General features: G+C 38.1%; 1 protein-coding gene across 1 annotated transcript in view; it reads left to right on the plus strand.

Moving 5' to 3' along the window:
- The window catches only part of LOC131072135 (uncharacterized), a 71,492-nt gene that overhangs the window by 25,645 nt on the left and 20,330 nt on the right, over positions 1 to 25,517 (plus strand). Inside the window, exons 4-7 of the mRNA XM_058008202.2 lie at positions 19,712 to 19,898; positions 21,730 to 21,964; positions 22,118 to 22,186; positions 22,309 to 22,410. Of these exons, the coding sequence (XP_057864185.1) occupies positions 19,712 to 19,898; positions 21,730 to 21,964; positions 22,118 to 22,186; positions 22,309 to 22,410 (593 nt within the window). The remainder of the gene's footprint in view (positions 1 to 19,711; positions 19,899 to 21,729; positions 21,965 to 22,117; positions 22,187 to 22,308; positions 22,411 to 25,517) is intronic.

Consider the following 25,517-nt stretch of genomic DNA (forward strand, 5'->3'; position numbering starts at 1 on the left):
GATGTTTCTAAAAGAAACAATCGTTAACCAGAGGCTAAATTAGAAACAACTTAAATGACCATTAATAGCACAAAGAGAAAGATATTATTCTAATACCCTCCCTTAATGGTCATCGTTCTAACTACCAACAGAAATAACAGAGAAGGTTGCCCCCTTCTTTTCAGAACATGCTGCAACAAAAGACAAGAGCCTGCCACTAACTTTGCCACTTGAGAAGAGTCTGCCACCAACCCTCCCAAAAACTGCAGAACTTCTGGAGATACCCAAAACAACACCAACCGTCCAACTTGATGTTGGAGAACTGTCCCTCCCTGTAACCAGAGACACACCAAGAACAACTGTCATGATTTTGAGGAAAAAATCGGCAAACCCTCCAAACTATTGTAGATGAGCAAGATGCCCGAAAATAGACTCCAAATAAGAGACTAGTGTAGATGTTCGCACAACTCCAGGTGCGACTAAAAACAGACTACAGCAAAGTACAATTTTTGAGGAAAAAATCATAAACCCTCGTGATTTTTTTTTTTTTTTATAGGGACAAAAAATATTTAAAAACCCACAGATAATTTTTTAGGACAAAATTATTAAAACCCACAGATTTTTTCAAGGAAAAAAATATTAAAACCCATCAGAATTTTTTTTAGGTAAAAAAATATTAAAAACCGAAACAAACATCGATGCCCATAAGCCATCTTCACGCTTTTTGAGGCACGAAAAACGAGGTACTAAGAAGATGCTAAGTACACAAAACCTTACTACCTTCCAACATCAAGTTGGTCAATGACGCCATCTTGCACATTTCCCAATGCATGGAAAACGAAAAAACTGAGAAGAGGCATTGGCACGGAATTAAAAAAAATCGAATCCCAATGCAGAAACAGAGGCAGATGCAGGTACAGACTTAAAAAATGAAGTATGACGGGGACGAATTTCAAGAAAAAAATTCCGGCTGACCCAGAAAAATCCGAAGACAACCCAGAAATCCTTGCGAAACACCCAGAAAGAATCTGCTGTCGGAATTTGGATCCGCTGGCTCGAAAATCGAGGCACCCAAAATTTTTTGATGATGACCCAGTTGAGATCTCGACAAACCCACCACGAATCTGTGCTCAAAAATTTCGACTGAATCTGGAGGGTCAAAACCCTAGCCGAAAATGCAAATTTTCGTCCAAAAATGACAGAAAATAAATAAATCTACAAGGGGGAAAGTCGCGTGGTTGCGCGAAATGTAGGAGAGATGGGTCGCGGGAGAGGGCAGCAAATAGCCAGAAAACCCTAGTAGCTGCAGCCAAAACGAACTGCCAAAGTAGCAATTTCGAATAAACAAAGAAATTTTTCAAAAAAAACTGTTAAAAATTCATGACGAATTTTTAATTGAAAAATTATTTCGAAAATAACCAAGGCTCTGATACCATAAAACAATGCGAGACACGCAATGGATTTCAAAGAATTGATGTTGTTCAATTAATCAAGGAGACAAAGCTCCTTTATATAGAGTTACAAAGACGATGTTTCTAAAAGAAACAATCGTTAACCAGAGGCTAAATTAGAAACAACTTAAATGACCATTAATAGCACAAAGAGAAAGATATTATTCTAATAGCTAATACTGGGAGTGAGATCATTATTAGTCAAACAAAACAATTCTTGCCAAAAGGAGTTGAGAAATCTACTATCCTTGTCATTGGCAATGCTTTTAGGCAACTCATGTAACCTAAAATTTTCTTTGAAAAATAAATCAGCTACTTAGTGTGCCTTGTGTTAGCCTAGTTTTGACACAACAAAATTTAAACTTTTAGTGTCAAAACAATGAGTGTTGTGAGACATTATAACCTATAACAAGTCAGAAATGTACTATCTGACTTAGGTAAGCAACCAAGCAAAACAGTTAGGTAAATCCAAAGTCAAAATCCCCTTATTAGGTAACCAACCAAGCAAAACAGAGTCAAAGATCCAATGAAAAGGTGTGTGAATCCGATCAAGGAAAGTTCAAGATTCAAAATACACTCACAAGGGCAAACTGGTCTACATGAATGATTCAAAATTGAAAATTTTATTCGGGTACTAGAGCATGCCTTAAAGTGCAATTTGATAAAGCAATTTACTATTGAGCAATGTATGCCTATCACAAGGCAGGAAGCATGTCTAGCTTATCATATTGAGGTGCATGCATGTTGTTTAAGGGGATGTCAACCTCATGGAGGACAAAAATTGCAAGGTAAGGTTGCTGATTTGGTAGGGAGTTATGAAGCTATTCAAAATGATTGAAGGAAGTGTATTGTTCAGCCTCTTCGCGTGACCACTAAAGCAGTCCAATATGCTGAAATATACCAAAATGCCAAGAGGAAAATACAAAGCAGATTAGCCATTTCATTAACTTCTATAAGTTTATTGAAAGGCCGATGAAGTAAAAGCTCAAGTTTATTGGTGGTTTAGAATGGTTGGTAAGTGAGTTCATGCAAGCGATGAAGAATAAAAACCACTTGTTTAGTGAAACTGTTATTCAAACCTTTAGATTGGTTAACAACCTATTACAGAGACTGATAGATTGGTATTGGCAAGTTGCAGCACTTTCACAAATTGCCGATAAGTTAAAAACCAATTCAAAATCTAAGTCACTCCATCAGCCACATTTATCGACAACTTACCTTGTTCTTTCTCATGTTGGTAAGTTGTGGCTTTTGGCCAAGTCACCGAAAGTATTTGAAGTGTAATAAATGATTCTTATTGGCAAGTTGTGGCACTTTTACAAATCACTGATGGGATGATTGTTGGTTGAAAATTTTGTACACTTGGGGAAATATACAAAATTGTGGCTTCAACCACAGTGTGTGAGTAAAACTCTCCTAATTAATGGAAGGCTCCCCCTATCTATATCTAATCTAAAACTAAACAGGATGAAACAACAATCTTTTTTCTTTCTTCAAGAAAGCCAATATCCTTTTCTCTTCACAGAAAAGTGATAGCAAGTTAACTTAAAACAGTAAATACGGAAATGAGACCTTTTTGTAGGATTTTTGGAACATAAAGGGAAGCAAAGTTTCCATGAAGACACAAAGACCTCCGTCACTTCCTTGGGACGGGAAAACAGAAAAAAAGTTCAAAGTCTTCAACTATCTATTCTCCTATCAACCTTTTTAGATGATTTTATGCTAACTAAGCACAATATGTAGCAGCTCAAAGTCTAACTACATGATGCACTTCACCTTACATTCACAAGTCTTAAAAATAGAAGTAGCACAAAGTCTACAAGCTATCTTCCCACTTTAGCTTTCCACACTAGTTTCAGATATGATAAGCAACTCAAAGTCTGCAAGATCAAATCTGAAAACCAAACATATAACTCTAAATACAATTAGCAGCTCAAAGTCTGCAAGATTGAATTTAAATCCCTCTTTCACAATAGAACAAAACTCACAATCAACTCTAGAAAATGTCGTCACATAACAACTTGAATTGGCACAAAGTCTCAACACAACTTGCCTCTTTTATTGAAAGCAATATGATTTACATCTAAGCTCAAAGTCTTAGAGTGCACATACAAACTGACATAATTTTGTTGCATTGCCAAACGATATCAATTACAATAGACCCCCTCAAGTATTTATAGGAGACGAGCCATGAGAAAATGGTGGGAGGATCCTAACTAACTTGAAAAATTCTCTCAACCACCAAGACTTATTCAACAACTAAGTATGACTTATTCCAACTACAGTCCTAATTGAACTCAACTTGTAGTTACTTTACATGTAATCACAAAAATGCAAGAGATGATGAGTTAACTTGCAATTACAAAGTAATTTTTTTACATGTAACTTGTCAAAACAAAATTACAAATGCATAACTAAAACTATTCCATGTGTAACCAACCAAGCGAAGTCCTGTGCCTGCTGCATAGTGAATCCCATAGTGATGTGTACCCTGGATGTAATGAAGGATGCGTTTGGCGGCTTTCCAATGAAGCTCATGTGGTTCCTGCATGAAGTGGGAAACCATGCCAACCGCAAATGAAATATCAGGGCGTGTGTGAGTCAAGTAGATGAGAGTACCCACAAGCTGACGATACAATGTAGCATCAACTGGTGGAGAAGAGCACTGAGCCTCAAGCTTGACTCCTGAAAGAAAGGGAGTCGGTGCAAGCTTACAATCAGCCATATGAAAGTGTGCAAGTAGATCAAGAGCATACTTGGGCTGCGATAGTGTAATCCCGGAAGGTGACTATGAAATCTCTATCCCAAGAAAGTAGTGCAAAAGACCCAAGTCAGTCATAGCAAATCTGTCATGCAAAGCAGATTTGACTCTACTAATGATGGATACGGTGCTCCCTGTAATGATCAAATCATCAACATAGAGCACAAGTATCAAGTGAGAGTCATCCTGTCACAAAATGTAGACATTCAGATTAGAATGACACCTGGTGAACCCTGCTGAGAGAAGAAAGGAATCCATCTTGGCGTACCAAGCCCTGGGGGCCTGCTTAAGGCCATAGAGAGATTTCCTTAGTCTGCAAACCAAGGAAGTATCCTGGATGAAACCCTGTGGCTGCTGCATTGAAATCTCCTCATCAAGATCCCCATGAAGAAAAGCACTCTTCACATCCATCTGATGTACAACCCAACCATGAGTTGTGGCAATAGCACATGTCAAGCGAATGGAGTTCATCTTGGCTACGGGCGCAAAGGTCTCAGTATAGTCAACACCGGGAACCTGAGAGAAACCTTTCACAACAAGCCGAGCCTTATACTTATCCACACTACCATCTGCTGCAAACTTGGTCCGGTAGATCCACTTACATCGAACCATCTTTCTCCCCTTAGGGAGAGGGACAACTCCCATGTGTTGTTCCTCATCAAGGAACTATACTCTTCGTCCATAGCGTGGTCCCACTCAGGAACCCCTGATGCTTCCCGAAATGTTTGTGGATCGGAAGCAGTAGCAATGAAAGCACGTGGAAGGTCCTGATGTTGTGATTGAGTCCTCCGTGTATTTGAAGGATCCCCAACAAGAGAACCTACTGACTCAAGTGTTTGTCGAGCCCAACGAGGTCTAGGTGGAGGTGGAGAACGAGGCTCCTCAACTGCAAGTGGATCCTGCGAGTCGGAGTTGAAGGAGTCTTATCATCTGAATCACTAGCATCACTATCCACAATGGAGGAAGGTGGAGGAGGTAGAGAGGCTAAGCTAGGAGAGCTCATCAAAATGAACACTCCTCTCAATGAACACCTCATGTTTCTCAGGATCCATCAATCGATATGCCTTAACACCCTTAGAATATCCAACAAATATGCAAGGCCTACTCTGAGGTTCCAATCCCTTGCGTTTCTGTAGAGGGATGCGAGCCCATGCTGGACACCCAAAGACTCTGAAATGTCTCACAATCGGTTTCCTACCAGCCCAAGCCTCAAAAGGAGTAATACCCTGCAAAGCTTTGTGAGGAACCCGATTTTGGATGTGTGTGGCACAACTGATAGCCTCTGCCCAAAAGGCAGGATCAAGAGAATGTGCATGTATCATACATCTAGCCATTTCTTTGAGAGTTCTATTCTTGCGCTCTGCAACTCCGTTCTACTGTGGAGTGTATGCAACAAAATGTTGAAGATCAATCCCCTCAAATGTACAAAAATCCTCAAGTCTTTTGTTCACATATTCCCTTCCATTATCTGTACGAAGAATCTTGACCACTTTCCTGGATTGCTTTTCCACACGATTCTTGAAGTCCTGAAATCTTTCAAATACTTCATTGTTATGAATAAGAAAGTAGACCCAAGTGAAGCGGGACTAGTCATCAATGAAGGTGAGGACATAGCGGGCCTTACTAAATGAGGTGCTGGAAATGAACCTGCTACATCGCTGTGAACAAGTCGAAGAACTTCCAAAGCTCTCCAAGCTTTCCCCTTATCAAACTTGTCCTCGGGATGCTTGCCCATGGAACAACCTGAACATACACCCTTTGAAAAACTGATTCGAGGTAGACCTGTGACCATGTCTTTAGTGCCGAGCTGCTGAAGATAGCGGTAGTTGAGGTGACCAAACCGTTCATGCCATAGCTTACTTTCTGAATTTGAATGAGTAAGCAAGGCCCTAGAAGGAGAACTTGGCACAAAGTGGGAGAATGAATAAAGCCTTGAGTTGTCATTGACTTGTCCCACTGCTACCAAGGCATCATCATCAAGTTCCTTTACCACAACTTAATCAGGTGTAAACTCAGCCTTTTTCCAATTCCCATAGTGAGTGATTTGGTAGATAGAGAGAAGATTGGTAGACAAGTTAGGAACATAGAGAACATTCTCAAATGTTGCATCATCCATGTCAACTAAATCTTTCCCTTCAACCTCAACTTGTGTATCATCACCTATGTAAATGTGAGGTACCTTTGATGGCTCCATTGAAGAAAACTGCTCCTTTGTAGAACCCATGTGATAAGAGGCACCCGAGTCAAGTATCCACTGCTGTGAAGAACCTGTTGTTGCCACAAATGCTTGCCCTTTTCCCTTAGACAGTGAGGAAGAGGAAGGAGATGAATCCTTTGTTGTGTAGGCGAATGGCAAGTTGATGTTGTTTTTCTTAAGAAGATTTGTCAACTCATCAACTTGCTTGGTGTGGCATCGATGCTAATCATGACCATACTTCTTGCAATATGCACAAGTTGGTTTATCCTTCTTAGGTGGAGTCCCCTTCTTGGAAGAGGATGAAAAATCGACTTGTGATGGAGAGGATGATTGCCCTTTTTCTTGCTGTGGCTTTGACTTAGATTGCTTCTTCTTCTTGTTGGAATCTTTGCCTTGACTCCTTGACTCCCTTGATTAGCCACCAAAGCCTTGGACTTTGAAGACTTGAGAAGCCCCATGTTCAACAACTTAGATTGTTCCAATATTAACATTTCTGTGAAAGCATCAAATGAAGGCATAATGTAGGAACTCCCCACTGTCAAACGATGAGTTTGGAAGCTTGAAACAAATGCTGCATATTTTGGTGCAAGCTTGTCCAATAAGTTGAATATCAACTGAGCATCCTTTTTGTCAATTCCACAATCCTTAAGCTTTGCTCTTAGCTCATTTGCTTTGGTGACATAATCTTGGATTGTATCAAAATTCTTGGGATCCAAGTTGGTGAGCTCATTGTTAGTCTTGTAACTTCTGATTTCATCAACTTGACCATACAATTTCTGAAACATATCCCAAGCCTCTTTGATTGTAGTACACTTCTCAATGTGAAAAATGAGGTCATCTGATACATACTTACGCAAAGTTCCAAGAGCCATGCAATTCTTAGTGAGCCATTCTAACTGAGCATTAGGATCATCCTTAGGATCAGGTGGTGCTGCTATTGTTCCATCTATGTAACGCGTGAGACCTTTTCCCATTAATTTGCTCCATACTTTAATTTTCCAAGATGCATTATTATGTGGAGTTAAAGGTGGAAATTTATGAGGACTCATTGCAACAAAGATGAAAGAGCACAAGGAAAGAGAAACACAATCACACAAGACACCCCCCCAAATTCACTCAATCAAAGAACCCCCCCCCAAAATGATGATTTGACACTTTATAGTTAGTGCGTGTACAATGGGCCACTTGCAAAAAATGGCAAAGTGGACTTCTGATTTCAACTTTGCAACTGCCTCAATGAGGCCAAGGGAGATTCAAACTAATAATGCAAGAGATCTAAACTAAGATCCAAGCAAATTACAAGTACCAAGTACGCCAAAAAAAGACCAATATTTGAAAATACAATATCCACTCAAAATTTCTGAAAACTGATCATAGATTATGAAAGTAGACGAAAAAATATGCACTTTAAAAAAAAACAGCACCTGAAAAGGAGGTCGTATGAGCTCAAACGAAGCCTTTGAAGTTGCAAAATTGAGTATTGGATAGGTACAACTGAGAAAATCTGAAAATTCTAAAAAACTTGTGCACCAAAATCAGAAAATAACCACACCACTACGAAGAGCACGAAAAATTAGCCCAAATAAAAAAAATTGCACCCAAAAAGGAGCAAAATTGAGCAAGTTATGAGCCTCCAAAGTTGACCCAAAAATCCAAATTGCTCAATGGAGAGGGGTCTAAAATTTTTCAAAAAATGCTGATTGGGTGCTAACTGATTGTGCCATGACTGAGCGGCTGATTGTGCACTGTTGATTGGGCAGAAAGTGCTGACGTGGCAGCTGACTGGGCCTGCCGGTGATGTGGTAGGCGACTGGGCTTGTGGGTGACATGGCAGGCAGGTGGGCCCGTGGGTGTCGATGTGGCAGGCGAAGGTGGGCCCAGCGGGTGGTCTGTTGGTGGCGGGGCGGGGCGGGGCCGGTGGGAGGCGTCGGGGCCAGAAGCGGAGCCGGGTCGGCGACTGCTGTTTGTCGGAGGGCAATGGGAGGTCTGTCGACGACGGACCAGGCCGGAGGCGGAGCCGGGTCGCTGGTTGCTATCTGCTGGAGGGCGGTGGGAGGTTTGCCGGCGACGGACCAGCGGACGGGAGGATCTGCCGGAAAGCGGACGGGAGGATTTGTCAAAAAGCGGATGGTGGCGGCGTTGTCGAGGAGGTACGGTGACCTGCAAGAAGCCTTCAAAAAACACAGTACGACGGGGCAGGGGGGTCTACGGACCCCCAAACAAGGTTTTTAAAAAAAAAAACAAACCACTCTTAAAAAAAAATAAAAAAAAAAAAATATGCCCTCTTTTTTTTTTTTTAGAAATAATATTATTATTTTTTTTAAATCCGAAAATTCCGTACCTTACCGCCCAAATTGGCAAAAAATTCCTCCACCCAAAATTCGACTTTTGCCAAAATAGGTTGAGTTTATACTCGATTTTTATGGAAATGGCCTCTCGGACACAATGGTGAGGTCGAAAACGCTCTAGGATGCCTCCAAACGCGCAGAACCTTAGATCCGAAAATTAGCCTTCCAAGATGTCTCCCAAAACCAATCAATGAAACCCCAATAGCTCTGATACCATGTGAGATTTAGCCAAGGTTAAGGGCACAATGAAAAGCATAAAGAGAGACAATAGAATGACAAGAACAAACTATATTCTCATCAATGTACAAATGATCAATTGGATTAACCAATACAATGAATATGGGCTTACTTATATAGGCAAAGCCATATGGATATACGAGAACACAATCATGACATGTGGCTCAATGAGAAACAAGGGTAGGTAATAAATACTAGGGGTAGGTAGGAGAAATAATATAATATGCCACAAGAGGTGGATGACCCACCGAATGTGGAGTGTAACAGCAAAATAAGATCACAAAAGGTGGAATTTCTCCTACAAGCTATATCCCTATGTGCACACTTCCCTAAGTGTCTCATATCCATACTACGATGAGATGCCTTATCCTAAGTTAACTTAAGTAAAGTGTAATAATATCCATGATGAATATTTATTTACACCAACAATCCAAAAATGAGGACAACAATGATAACGAAAAAGATGTGTGGAGTTATAATAGTAAATATCGGTGAAGTTGTTTTAGTTTTTGAGAACCCGATGCATCAACCTGTGAGAAATTTGTTGAAGGATTCGGCCATATCGGTAACTTGTCCAAGTTGTTGAAGAGACCGAAACCCAAACAAATATGCGAGGTAGTTATTATAGCTACCAAAGAATGTTAAGACATGCGCATTCACCAAAAAATAATGCAAAGTGGGAGCAAAGAAAGAATGACAAGGTATCAAAGTTGGAAAGCATAGAAAAGGCAAGCTAAATGTTCAACTGAATGCCTCACAAAATGTCATCTTGAGCATTTAAATGAGATTGCAGAATGTACACCAAATGGATTTGTTGAAAAGGTTTTAGAAACTTCAAGCAAATGCAGTTCGCAGGCTTATAACTGAATTCCACAACCTTTGCTAGCATCCTTCTTGCCCGTGCCAAAATATGAGTTTTGGAGCAGCGAATAGACATCCATCAAAGCATCACGTGAACTATTTGACATAGTGCTTCAAAGAGATGTTTCAAGGAGTGAAATGAAATGGTTGTCGAATGTACACAAAACGGATTTTGCAAGGAAGCTCACAAGATTTATGAATTGATGAAACACCCTTGAACACATTCTCATTATCGTAAGCTTTTCTGCATTTTGGTTAGTGGATGAAAGTTTATGCATTCTTTGATCGTGTTGCATATATGTTGATCGATAGGCATCCATGGTCGACCTTCGTAATCGTGGTGGTGGTCTTTAGGACACGCTGTGCCATGCAGAAATGTGGTGATCGTGTGGATGTGTTTTCTTCGAGCTTGTAGATTATATTTGAAATGTTTTTGAACCTCTTGTAGACATGCATGCATATGTGGAAGCATAGACACGACACGAGAAATGTTTGACAATCGCATCATAAGAGAGATTGTCCCATGTAACAGTGTGATTCTCGAAATTCATAGTGAGCGGATTTGATGAAAAGGCTTCAAAAACTTTCAAGCAAATGCAATTAACAATTGTAATGCCCAACTTCACAACCTTTGCCAATGTCCTTCCCCTGCGACCTCTCTCATTCATACCCTGCATAGCTAGCAGTTAATTGTTTAGATGGAATTCCACAAAGGGATCTCATCTCTTGGAACACATGATAGTATGGATTTTTGATAGGCGTCATAGTGAGAAATGTATTGGCAGACGTGTGTATAACATGGAAGTATGGAAGACATCACAACATGGAATGATCAAAAGAATAGATACGAGGCTTGTGAATGATTTGGCAAGATGCCCTTAAATAAATGCTATTCCACGCATGCCATGATAGAAGCATAAGCACAAGATGGACGCGTAGAGAGGCGATAGAAACTTTCAAATGAATGCCTTTGCTTGCACAAACATACATGCAAAATATCGAAGCATTGACAAGTCAAGTCAAATGTTTGATAGAATGCTGCCAAAAAAAATGTTATCACATCAAATCAAATGATTGCAGAATGTGCACAAAATGGATTTTGTTCGATGGATTGGGGCCATGCATGTAAAATATGGAATCATAGGCGCACTGAATTGTTTGACAAAACACCTCAATTTGATGTCATCTTATGACATGCGATGATTGCTCGATATGCAGACTCGAAACTTTTAAGCAAATGTGATTGGTAGGTGTATAGCTGAATTCTACAAGCTTTCGCGGCATCCTCTATGTCTTTGCCAAAACGACAGCTTTGGAAGAAAGGAAATTTGTTGAAAAAGTTTTAGAAACTTTATAGCAAATGTGATAGGCAAGTGTAAAGCTAAATTTTACAGCCTACACCAACATCTTCCCTCATGCCAAAATGGGAGCTTAGAAACAACGATGGCTCAAAGAGATATCATCACAAGGAATGGAATGATATGGTTGCCGAATGTACAGAAGAAAATATATGTTGATGAAGCTTTAGGAACATAAGTAAAGACAATTGGCAGATATAAAATTGAACTCGTACGTGACATGATTACAAGATCAAGCACAAAATTGGAATGTTGAAAAAGCTTTAGAAATTTTCAAGCAAATGCAATTGACAACTATAAGGGCAAGATTCAAAAATCTTTGAGAGAATCCTCATCGCTGGTGACAAAACGAGAGTTTTGAAACAAAGAATCGATGTCCATCGAAGTACAACAAATATGGGAAGAAAACATGATGCTCGAGAAGTCTAAAGATATGAAGAAAGAGCTAGTGATTTGGAGTGGCTATATGTCATTATCGTTTACATAGAATTTCATAACAGAGACTTTAGGGTGGACAATATCATTGCAAAAAGTGTTAAGAGGATATTAAGATAAAATGGTACTTGTTTCCCAATTGAGGGAATGTGCTCACATACTTCAGATCCATTTACCTAGATGAAGAGCTCAATGAAAATCCTTACCAATTCAATCCTTAGAGATGGAAAGGAAATATCCATTAGGGAATAGTTGTATCCCATTTAGAGGAAGCCACAAACTTTGCAAGTGCCATAAATGAAGCGATGACGAAGTCAAGGTTGTTGTGTCACTTGAAGATCATTTGGAAATTTTTATTGGCAATCTTGATTCAAGGCCCAGTTAGATTCAAATCTTTGGTGATAAGACGAGCATTAAATTTTCATTAATACCTTGGTATTGTTGGCCTATATGTTTCAATATGTGAAGATACTTTATTATGCAAACAAATAACTTTTCATTGTTATGGATATCTTCAAGATTTGTTTGCTCTTTTTCGATGGAAATATGTAAGTTTTATGTTCTCAATTGGTTGGATGACAAGATGGTTACAAGCACTAGAGATGATGCTGAAAAAAATGGAAAAGTACTTCGGCAAAATTCATGACTCAAGAAAACTTGCAAAGTCTTTGTCTTTCTTGTAAAAGTGACTTAAGTCACTTGTTGTAACTAAAGTTAGCTTTTGGATTTGATTTTTGAAAAAGTTAGGTAAATCCTAACTTGTTCCTAAAAAGGTAGTTACTGGAAGTAGTCACTTAGGCAGTTATTCTAAGTGGGTAATTGGGTAGTTATCCTAAGTGGTTACCTAAGGTGGTTATTCAAAGTGTTTATGGGTTGGCTATCAAGGTGAGCCTATAATACAAGGCTTTTGTAATGGTAAGGGAGACTCTTACAGAGGGGAGATTTTGGAGAACTCTTGGTTTTCACACTTTGTACTCAAAGCTTTTGAACTTGTATATTTTCAAAAGATAATAAATAATGCATTTGATTCGTATGTCTTGAATGTTTCTCAATTATTATTATCGATTTATTGTATGTTAAATTGATAATCCCTTGTGTATCTGTGTGATCCATTGGTTTTTAGTTCAATGATATATGTAAATGATGAAATACAATCATACCCTGGTATCTTGGTTTGAATGTGATAAGATAACTTGTTTCCTCGTATGTTGAGATTCGTTATCCTTCTTTTGTCATTGCATATCAAACTTATCTTGTGCTTAAAACCCCTTTGTAATCATTATCTATTGTGAAATCTCAGTGTGTATTCGTATGTCTGCCATTGGGGTTTCTGTTAGTCATCTTGTTTTAGTTTAGTTTTCTCTCCTTTTTGTACTTTCAAGTTAAAAGTTCACAAAAATACTAAATACCCCCATCATATGAGGGAGCTGCCCCTCTCAAAGGCAGAGGAAGATTGTGGCCTCACCACAATTTCTCCAACTGTTGGCACGGTTGTCATTGCTCTTTGGGTAAACAGTCACAGTGACAAATCTGTTTACCAACACCTTGAAATGTAATGTCCCCAATTAGGAGGTTGTCAATTCCCAAAGAGCAACATATACTACTACCTATTACATTACATTAATCCAGATTAAATAGTTAAAAAGTTGTTAAAAATACAACTTAATATTGTCATTTCCCTAGTCCTTATCCCAAATCTTTCTAATCCTCACTCCTAGAAGAGGGCATTGGCTTGTCTAGGGCGCTTGACACCACCTCCCTATTTCAGCCTAGATGTCAGGAACATCAGTCGTTTTGTCCTTGGGGCTCTTCATCTTGGAGTGGTTTTACTCTACCTCTCCCTAACAGCACCCATCTCCCTTGGGGAATAGAAGGATTAGAATAGATTTATGACTTAGGACAAAGTTATGGCAATATCACTTTGTACTGTGGATTTATATTATGACTGTCATACATATTGCAGCCTATATTAATATTACTATTAAATTCTGCAGGAGAACATTATCAGGCTTCATATATTAAGCACATCCCCATGCATACCACCAAGAACAAGGATGCTACTGCCTGTAACATAGTAACAGTTCTGATCTGATCTGATCGATGGTGATGTCACTAGATACTTTTGATTCCTTTCCTTTATAGCTCTCAATGTGAGGGAGAGGTCACACCTCTTCATCATGTATGCCCTTTGACAAGAGACATACCCTTTCACCATTAGCACCATTTGAAAGAGTGCAACTCTCCATTGTTTCTGCCCTTTGAAAGGAGCACAACCTTTCACAATCAGATCTGCACTTCTGATTCCCAAATTATCCCCCTCTCAAATGAGCCTCTCTTCTCCCTTTTATATCTCATTGGTGAGGGAGTCACAACTTTTCCTTCCATGTCTTTTGACCATTCATTAACTTAATTAAATGTTAATTAATTATATTTAATTATATTCTTTTATATTTTAATTTAATTTTTAATATTTAAATTTTATTATTATCATTTATTATTAAATTCTATTTCAAACTGGGGACATGACATGAAATTTGCAAGAATGGACAAGAATTTTGTATACTTCGATTAATCCGTCCACAATCACATAAATACAATTTTTGCCATTTACCTTGGAAGACCTTTGATGAATTCCGTGGGAATGCTCGTCCACTTCTGATTGGGAATAGGTAATAGCTGCAATGCTTCTGTTGAAAAAACATGTTTATCTCTGTTTTGTTGATAGGTTGTGCACTCCTTGATGTATCAAAGTACATCATCTTTAAGGCCTTTCTGAGTGAACCTTTCCCTAATTTGCTTGTATGTGTTGTTGAATATAGTGTGACCAACCATAGATTCATCATGCAGGGCTTTTAAAATCTTCATTTTCATAGTAGATTTGGGTACTAAAAAGATTATATCCTAATGCAAAATGAGACCATTTCGTGTCACATATCTATCATCTTTCATACTCCAAAGATATTAGTGGCAAATGTGTTCTTAGCCTTTTCAACCATGATAAAAACTTCCATTCACTAGAAATGGTAGAAATAGAATAGAGTAGGTATTCCAGAAAGGGCATTAACAAGCATATTCTTTTTACCTTTAGTATATTCTATAACAAAATTATAAGCTTGGAGCTTACTTAGCCATTTTTGTTGCTTGTCATTTATGTCTCACTGACCCAAGAAGAACTTCAAGTTGTTGTGGTTTGTTTTAATGTAATGTCCCCACTTTGAGATATAATTTAATAATAAATGATAATAATAAAATTAAAATACAAAAGAATAAAAATAAAAATAAAAATATAAAGAATATAATTAAAATTTGATTAAAGTTAATTAATGGTCAAAAGGCATGAAATGATAAGTTGTGACTCCCTCGAATGTGAGGTATAAAAGGGAGAAGAGAACCTCATTTGAGGGGGGGAGAATTTGGAAAATGAGAAGTGCAGATCTGATTTAAATAAGAAGTGCAGATCTGATTGTGAAAGGTTGTGTCCCTTTCAAAGGGCAGAAATAATGAAGATTTGCAGTCTTTCAAAGGGCGTGTCTCTTGCTAAAGGGCATACATCATGAAGAGGTGTGACCTCTCCCTCACATTGAGAGATATAAAGGAAAGGAATCAAAAGCATCCAGTGACATCACCATTGATCAGATCAGATCAGAACTGTTATTAAGTTACAGGCAGTAACACCCTTGTTCTTGGTGGTATGCATGGGGATGTGTTTAATAAGTATGCTTAATATATGAAGCCTGGTAATATTCTTATGCAGAATTAATAGTAATATTAATATGGAGTGCAATATGTATGACAGTCATACTTAATATCATATATATTAATAATACATAAGAAATTGGTATACTTATAGTCTAAATCATGTTATTACTGTCAATACTTGAGAAGATGGGAATGAGATGTTCCAAAGAGGGGCAGTTTAAATCCAAGCAATAGGTTAAGTCCCAAGATAGGGTGGGGATCAGTGACCCATAAGCCTTGAGGGTATAGACACAAGATAGGTAAGGGATTGGATCTGTAAACCTTGAGGGAATCTATTGTATTTGGTCTCTAAGCACTTTGGTAACATACATAAACCCTTCTCCCTTAAAACTGAAGTAGTAGCAGTGTCTGATATCTATATTAAGAACTATGAATAATGAAATTAATCATCTAATGAGGAAAATAAATAAGCACTTGTTAATAACTAATTGAAAAATATTAATTAATTTTAGTATATTGAAAGATCAGGTATGGGACATTACATTTAACCACAATTCTACCACAAACTAGATACTATTTAAACTTTTCCAAAGCATGCTAATGGCAAGCATCTCCTTGTCATAAATAGAAAAACCCCTTTCTGAATCTTCCAACTTTCTGCTCTCAAACGCTACAGGGTGCCCCTTTTGCATCATAACAACTCCAATTTCCTTTTCTGAAGCATCACATTCTACAATGAAGGGTTATAAAAAATTTGTTATGACAATTATAGGGCTTGAGCTGATTACCTCCTTAAGCTTATCAAAAGCTTCTTGTTTTGTATCCATTCATGCAAAAACTTTTTTCTTTGTCATGTTAGTCAAGGTCGCTACTAGCTATGAAAACCCCTTAACAGAAATTCAGTAGTAGTTGCATAGACCAAAAAATCCTCTCAAATTTGTTTGTGTGGTGGGGGCCAATCTACAATGGCTTGAATTTTCTATTGATTCACTTGCATGCTTTGAGCACTAATGACATGGCCCAAGTATCAAATCTACGTGGCCCCAAATTCCCAATCAGATTCTCTTGCAAATAGAGCTTGCCGCTCTAGAATTTCAAGGACCATATCTAGGTGCCTCAAATGATCTTCCCATGTCTTGCTATATATCAAAATATCATGAAAAAATACTGAAGCAAATTTTTTCGATTGACCATTGAATTCTTGAATCACTATGGATAGGAAAGTGACTGGAGTGTTAGTCAAATCAAATGGCATGATTAGAAACTCAAAGTGTCCATAATGACATCTGATAGCTGTTTTGTTCACATGCTCCTTGTGGACATGAATCTAATTATAGCTTGATCTCAAATCAATGTTTGAGAAATAAATTGTACTATGCAAATCATCAATGGGCCATCGGTCTTAGCAGGTATATTTTTTTGATTGTCCTTTTGTTCAAGGCTTTATAATCTATGCACATTCTCATGATGCCTTTTTTTTCACAAGGACTAAGGGGCTAGTACCACTTTTGATGTGGCACATTTTAAGCAATTCCTTAATAGCCTTCTCTATTTGCTCTTTATGTATCCTCAAGTTGCAATAAGGAGCAATCAAGATAGGTTTAGAGCTTGGTTCCAACTATATGATATGTTGGAATCCTCTATTTGGTTGCAATCCTAGAGGTGTATTGCTAAATACAATACTATGCGCTTCCAAAAAAGTTTGAAAATCAGCATGATAACTATGCTGCTTGCTAGAAGATAAAATAGCGTGCATGCCTTCTATCACCAACAATTTGCTGCCCATACTTCTTGTCCTTTGTGCGATGTTCTTTCCAAACTTCTAGCTTTTATTATTTCTAGTGACCCATTAGGCATACCTCGTAAGAATCATATCTTTTCCTTCTAGAATATTCTTTTCATACTTTTAGCGGTTATCACTTTTTGTCACCACTCAGAGACACCTCAGAAGTCACATTTTTTGTTAAGATTTAAACTTCAACTCTATGGATTGATAATTCTTAGAGAATTCTCCAAGAAAATGCAACCTTTACACTCCCACAACCACATTTGTTTCCCCTAACCCTACAACATAAAAATCATCACATACGTGTAGTCACCAATGGTTAGTTTGAGTTGATACATGATCTTTGTGGAAGGGTTGTGAATCCTGTATAATAATGATAGCGAATCCTGAAAAATCCTCTGTTTTCAATCCCTCTTAGTCAACAACCTCTCATCAATGAAATTGTGGGTTATTTATCAACACAGTAATCTGTGGCCCAGATTTATTCCCAAAAACTTTGAATGGGCGGGTATCATGGTGCTCTTGAAAGAGCTACAAGGGTGCCACTACCATCTTCCACACTGCTGCTATCTACTATGCTTTTCTCCTCTGTGGTTGTTTGTGGTTTTGGTTCTTTAGACATATTCTCTTTATTAGACACCACCTCTATGTAATGTACTTGGCTTTTTCCAAGGCATCTATAGCCACATTCCCTTAGCTCTTTACAAATGAAACATAATTTTTTCCTAAGTGCATTTTTGATAATATCATCCATCTTCATAGTAAATGAATGTTGTTTTAGTCTTTTGTGGTTGTGAGCTCAATCCACTCCTTTGAAAGTTTCATTTTTGGAATCTAGTAGTAGGCAGTTTAGACTATGATGTAAACTTATTCCTTAACATAGATGGCAGTGCAAAGGCCTTATTTAGGCCCATAAGAGGTCTAAATAAGCCCTCGACAAAGAGGAAAATGACCCTTTCTCTGGAATATAAGGTACCATGACTGCAACTCTTTAGAATTCTACTAGACACGCATTCATTGAGGTTTTTTGTTTTATTTTGGCTAGCTCTCTGAAATACCCTTCTCATTCTTCTGCTCAAGCTTGTCCAGCAACCTCTGGCAGAAATTTTTAGAAGTCTGCCCTTGTGTGATGAGGCAATGATGCCACCAATCATGTGCTAAACCTTCCAAGTGCAAGGTAGCAAACTGAATTGCATCTTCTTTCATTTTGACTCTGTGTAAAATTAAAAATATGTTTGCGGTTTGTGAAACAAAGCCCTTATGCGGATCTTGTTTGTGCCATCAAACGTGGGTGTGGTTAATTTGTTTATCATGCTTCAAGTCCTTTCTATTGTCACCTTGATTATTTCCTTAACTTCTTTGCACACCTTTTCCCACTAAGTCCAAATACTTGTCAATGTTATAGCTACCTTGAAATTATCAGTCTTTCCTTGAGAATTTCTGAATTGTCTATCTAGCTTCTCCATATAAGTAGTTTCTAGTTCTGCTCTTTCTTCCCTTTGTAAGAACATGGGCTTTGAGGGTTTTGGAATAGAACTTATTGGGCGGCGATTTGCATATGATTTTTCTCCATTTTATGACATTTTGGTATTTTCTTGATTTGTAATGGGATGATGGTGGGCATATTTTCCTAGATCTACAGCAACTCAGTCCTTTATTGCCTGATTTCCTATCATGGTGTCTCAAAACAGGTCTGCTCTTTCCTCCTCCAACTTGGATTTTTAGTTTTTTGCCATACCCCGGAGGGTGGCAGGATGATAGTTCTGCTGCCACTTTAATAACCTCTACAAAAATTGCACAACTTACTAAACCTGGATTTATAAACAACACCCTACACTAAAATACTATAGCAACATTTCTTCCAATATAGCATGAAGCTTCCAATTGGAGTAGTGCGCTTTCCTCAAATCATTGACAAAAATTAAAGAGATTCCGTCCATTGTGATATTATGGAAACTTCCAGAAGAAGTTGAAATCTAAATTCTGTGATCCACCAATCACAAAAGCACCTGAGGCATCCTGTAACATGTATCCAGCACTTGCTAGACCAGGATTCCACAAGGAACTTCATCAAAGGATGCTTCCCCCCTTATAAAGAGGCTTTCCACTTTTCCTGGCTTTGATTATTCTTAGAGACTGCTAACCATTTAACGGGAAGCTAAATTCATCATTTTAACAACCGTGGTCCATTTCATAAAATGTGTTTCCAGCAAGAAACATCCTCAATGGTAGATGGTTTCTACCTTATTTCATTTTCTTTGAATTATTTGCCTGGATGCTGTACTGCTCTCGAGGTTTACTTTTTTTCCTGCAATTTTCTTTGAACTATTTGCCTGGATGCTGTACTGCTCTTGAGGTTTACTTTTTTTCCTGAATTAACTGCTTTGGAACTTTCAATGACATTCAGTTAATTCCAAGAAAACTATGATAAATTGGTGTTTGCTTTGGTACATTACCACGTGCAAGAGTTTGATGATAAAAATGGTTGAATTGTGTTGGAGTTGTTTTTCTCAGTTGATTTTTGTTTCAACTAATATGTGATCTAAAAATGCATAGCCTTTTTATTTTCATGTGCTCACAGATTGTATCTCTCTTCCAGGCCTTCTTTCCAATTCAGTGAAGATGATGCAATTGCCTGTCGAATGGCAACCAATGAGATACATATTTTTGATACACAAAACTTTGCCAGAGGAATTGTAAATAAGTTACGTCTTCCTGGATTAGCTGGGTTGCAACTTGCTACATCTCCTCCAACATATCTAGCTGCATATGTTTCTGAATCAAAGGTCTGATCTTGTAGCATATTCAGTGTGCTGGACTTTCTATTTATTGGGTTGATGCTAGATGGTGTTTCTTTTGTATTGCATCTGTTATTTAATCAGATTGCCATAGAAAATGTTTTAATCCCAATTTACTGGTATTTCTTACAATACTGTTGAGTTTTGGGAGAGTTGCTTTGAAAGCATCTCTAAACTTTTGTACTTTGTTGCTAGTCAATCTCAAAAAAGGCAGTTCCAAAAGCATTGTTTATGGGCAGTGTCTCATGGGGATGTCTCTCTTGTGCTCTTGGATGTTTTGTTCATCCCCCCTTCCCACCCATGCCACCACCCTGTATCCTTTTTTCTGTATATTTAGTCACGATCAGAGGACATTTCAGGCTTATTTAGTACCATTGGGATGCATCCTGTTTTATGAGGGATACATGGGGATGCCCAAACATCCTTGAGGCAAGCCTCATCTATTTGAGATGTACCAGGGACATCCTAACATACCCCTGTCAATTGTTGTCTTAAAACAGAGAAACAATTTTGTAAAATCATTTAAAAAAAGAAAGAAATATTTTAGAACATTTATTTTCATGGTCATTGATCATACGACAATTAAATGTAGGTGGAAATTTTTATAAGTAAACATAATATGATCTATTTGATACAACTGTGTAATGATTTTTGATTCTGACCTTTCAAGTCTCCTTGGGGACCCCTATTTAAGGAGCTATTAATTACTTAAATGGACAATTTCATAGTCATAATTAGGTGTTCCACTCAATTTTGGATTTCAGCTTTCACTGATCAATGTTGAATGCCATGGATGTTATTGTTATTTGAATTCCAACTATATATATTGTTCAATGAAGTTTAGCAGCTTGATTATAATTTATACATTTAGAAGCTATAACTACATGTAAAATTTGCCAACCCCTTGCTATCTTTGAGCCTGCCGGATTAAATGAGGGACTCGCTGTGCTGGATACCACCATTGAGGGGTCTTTTGGATTAAACCAGGAACCTGATTTTTCAAAGCATCTATAATTCATGAGACATTGGCTATCTTGAAAATTCACCTCAATGCTAGCTTCTGAAAGGTAGACATGATCATGATCTCAACAGGAGAAGAAAATTTCCAATAATGCAGAATAAGCTCAGAAATGGACTATCTAATCCTCTCATTCTGTTGCCAAAGAGAATTTCACATCTTCTATCAGAGATTCTAACCCGGGAAATGCCTCAGATTATTAGTAGTAGCCTTTGAAAAGCTTATATGAAAAATATGACCATACTGTTTTCCTCCTACTATACTGATGCAAAAATTGCTGCAGCTCCTCTCGAGAAGGTTGTGATGCATCTGCTGTTACTGATGACTTACAAGACTAAGGGTCAGGAAAATGATAACCGAAAAGAAAATTTGAGCACTATTCAAAAAACAAGAGAACTCAGCAAGAAAAGATGAACTGTATTAAAAGTTTCATGATTTCACACAGGTTATGAAGCCTCACTTTAATTCTTGATTCCTTGCTGTCAGCCGGAGCTCATGTGAAGTGGCTTATGTCTCCAAGAAAGGGCAATGTTTCCTGAAATAATAAGATATCCTTGATTCCTTTCTGTTAGCCTATGTTAAGTAGCTTATGTCTCAGACTAGGAAGAGAGTGGTTATATCACTTCACATCCTAGAACTATTGCCATCAGAGGTATTACAAATTTCATATTTGTCTTTTGTGTCACTGTTAGTGTGGGCAAAGGCCTCAATATTTAAGCATAGCTTCCATTGAATTTTGGAATAATTGTAGCTTTGTTTTAAGAATAATTCTGAAAATTTGTTCTTTTCTTATGGATCCAGGGAATACCAGCTAGTGTTCGGATATTTGAACGAGAGAAACTTGACCAGGCACAGCCTGTGGCTCGGCGGAGCTTTTTCAAATGTTCTACAGCACAATTAATTTGGAACCATGGATCAACTGGACTTTTGGTTTTAGCACACTCTGATGTTGACAAAAGCAACCAAAGTTACTATGGGGAATCCAGATTGCATTACTTGACAACCGATGGGAGTCATGAAGGGATGGTGCCTCTTCGTATGTGTCATCTTCTGAACAAGATTCTTTCTCCTCTTATTTTAGTATTTTATTTTTTTATGTAGATGGTTTGAGGATATATTGGATACATAATACAAGAAGATTTGATACAATGTACTAGTATTTTGATTGTTAAATTCTTTGACTCTTTAGGCAAGGAGGGACCTGTCCATGATGTCCAGTGGTCTCCTTCGGGATCTGAATTTGCTGTGGTGTACGGATGTATCCTTCTTTTCATATCTTCAGTTAAACAGGAAATAAAGTTAGTGGGTGTGCATATGTTCTTGTTCTATTTAAGCCATATATTACTGTTGATGCTTGATACATTCCTTGACAGACTTCAGTTATGCCGGCGAGCGCAACATTATTTGACAAGAAGTGCAATCCTCTGTTGGATTTTGGCACGGGTCCTTATAATACACTTAGATGGAATCCTCATGGAAGACGTATCCTTGAGAATGCTCTTACAATATAATCCATTGCTTGTGCAGGCGGTTGAAATCATTTCATCACTTTAAAGTAATTGACAATAATGTTGTCTTTTTTGATGCATATATCGAGGGAGTAGGGTCCTTCACTCATTGAATTAACTTTGAAAAAGTAAGTACAGTTCAAGTGTGTATGCTGCCATTTAATGGTTATAAAACCTTATAGAACTGCTGAACACAAAATCTACAGGAGTCTTGCTTGAAAACCAGAAACTCCAGAGTCCATATGGCTGCTAAACCTAAATTGAGGAGCTTAAAACCAAAAAGTACCAAAAGGAGACTGCTAAATACCAGAATAAAAACTTCATCACAGTTCAATTGGCTTATCCTTCCTTAGGACACTTTCCTTTTATTGGCAACTTTCCTAACTATCTAGTATTTCTACCAACTTCAATCATGCTCACCATCTTTGGCAGAAACATTATAGCCCTTTGTACCCTTTACGTGCATGCATTATCTAAATTTAGATAATGCAAACAAAAAGTGCACTGCAATCTTGAAAAATCAAATGTAGGGACAGAGCCCTCCCCACCACCTTCTACTACAAACGTTTGCAACTGCTCCACTGTTCCTTTCAATGCAAGGGGCTTCCAACACTCTGAATCATGACATAGAAACAAGACCTCAAAACTATCAACTTGGAATCAGAGGTGGCAAATTCCAATGCTACCTCTAATTGACCTGTAAATTATTTTCTCGCAAAGAACTATGCGAAATCTTTCACTGCTTCTTGAGATAAACATTTATGCAATTTCAGAATTTACTCTGCTAAGGCAATCTGCCCACAAAAAATCTGTGCCCAAGACCTCCTACCACCAAGATGATTGCCAGACTAGTACAGAGACTGCCCCCCTAAATTCCATCTCTCTCTCCTGAATACAAAAAGAACTTGGGCTCCATTGACAACTCAAAACCCAAATCCCACAGGAAACCACTGCCACATGTTTTAATGGCAGACATCTGGGGTATAAATGGCCCAACTCACTATGTGCCACTATTGTGATCTTACTAACACCCCCAACCATTATTAACTTGAAAGATCTCCCATCATTTAGATGGTTTGTGTAGAAGTTGATGATACAACCACATGAGCGAAGAATCATTTGCAAGCAAAACACCTGTCACACAAACAAGATCAAGCAAAGATAATATGCTCAATAACAACCTGAGAATTTTGTATTATTTTACACACAATATTGATGATTACAATGAATGAATGAAGGCTTTCTTTATAGAAAGCAAGAGATGCTCTAATCCTCAAATTAGGAGAACTAAAGAAAAGCAAAGAAGAGCTAAATAAAGCTCAACTAAAGCTTGAAAAGCATAACTCTAGATGAAAAAAATACCTAAGTTTAGCTTAAGTGAAGAAGTTATTTAAGGACCTAATAAATAATTAGATAATTGTCCTAATTACTCCAACACCCCCCTTTAAGATTAACTTAGGGAGTAGCTAAAAAGCTAAAGATGAATTCAAAATGCATGCATGTATGAGTCTTGACAATGAAGGCCTGATTAGTTACTCGTGTACAAACTAGAGCAAAACAATGCAACTCTCACAAACGGGGAAAAGGAGAAAAACCCAATGGGGAAAAACTCCTCTCCAAAAGAGAGAAAAAGAAATGAAAAAGAAAGTACACGTGACAAGCATGAAGGACTCAAGATGCCCCCCTAAGAACTGAATCAATCACAAAAGTACAATCAAGATCCCCCCCATAGGAGAGAAAAGAAGAGACAATCTATCTCCCCCAAAATGAATCCAATGTCGAAGATGAAGGCTTGAGAGAGAATGTTGATGAAACTCCAAGAGCTACAAACCACGTTCCTCCCCTTGGGAAGAAACAAATCAAATGGCCAAGGCAGAAGCAACTCCATGAATGTAGATGGAAGGAAATGTCTAATGATGCGTGCCATGGAAGACTCCTCAACTATTTGAATCAAAAGATGCCAAATCGACTGAAGCAAGTCCAAACAACTATGAAGATACTTGATAAACAACCTCTAAAGGCACTAAAGACAGAATGACATGAATGCTCAAACTGCCATCAGGGAGGAATGGATTATCCTCAATCATGCCCCCCATTGTTTGGAGTGTGTGATGTATTAAACAAATTTGCAATATTTGGCAAGTACTCATCCCATTTTGTTGAAATTGGAAGGGAACAATCAACTTGGTGAATTGAACTGATCTCTAAAGAAGTAGGAGGTGGAGGATCAACATAAGTCTTAGGAATCATTGTGGATGACTGAAGCACACATAGGTTCAAGTGACCTCTCCTCTCCTCAGATACTTGATCCACTCCCGATGCATGAGAGATAAGACTAGTCAATGGAATTGCATGCTCAATGGGAGCAAAATGAGAGAACTCATACAACCATGATGCATGATCAACACTGCCAATTGCCATAATCTCTCTACTGTGAAGATCTCTGATGAGCATTGAATCAAGGGTGAACTCAACTGTATTGCTTGTCCCACTATGAGTAATCTTAAATGGAAAGGAGGTTAGAAGATAATGAAGGGACACAAAGAACATTATTGAATGTGCCACCATCAACCTCAATAGAAGCAGTCCCATTAACACTCATGTAAGTGTTATTACCCATCAAAATTGGTGGAAAAGGACTATGCTCAAAAGAAGAGAAGATACCCACTGATGATGCCTTATGATGTGAGGCTCTTGAATCAAGAAGCCACTTGGAGGATTGATGTGTGGATACAAAGAGAGCATGGCCTTTCATCTTGTCTTCACCATGTGCCATAGAAGAGGACTCGGAATGTGTAGGTCTTGAAGTGGTGGAAGAGGATGTGTTAGATGAAGGTGGCTGAATATGATTCTTTCAAAGAAGTTCTTTCAGCTCATCAATCTGCTTTGCATAACAATGATGCTCATCACATCCCGACTTGGTGCAATAAGCACACTTAGGCTTGCCTTTCCTGGATGAAGACCTCTTGGAAGAGGTGGAAGAATCTGAATCACGTGCATGTGGCTCTGAAGCTAGCTGAGTAGACTGTGTACCTCTGTTCTTTTGCTACTTTTTTTGTTTCCCTGTAGATGTAGGAGTTT

This window comes from Cryptomeria japonica, chromosome 6 (genome assembly GCF_030272615.1).
Source record: "Cryptomeria japonica chromosome 6, Sugi_1.0, whole genome shotgun sequence".
Classification (NCBI taxonomy): Eukaryota; Viridiplantae; Streptophyta; class Pinopsida; order Cupressales; family Cupressaceae; genus Cryptomeria; species Cryptomeria japonica.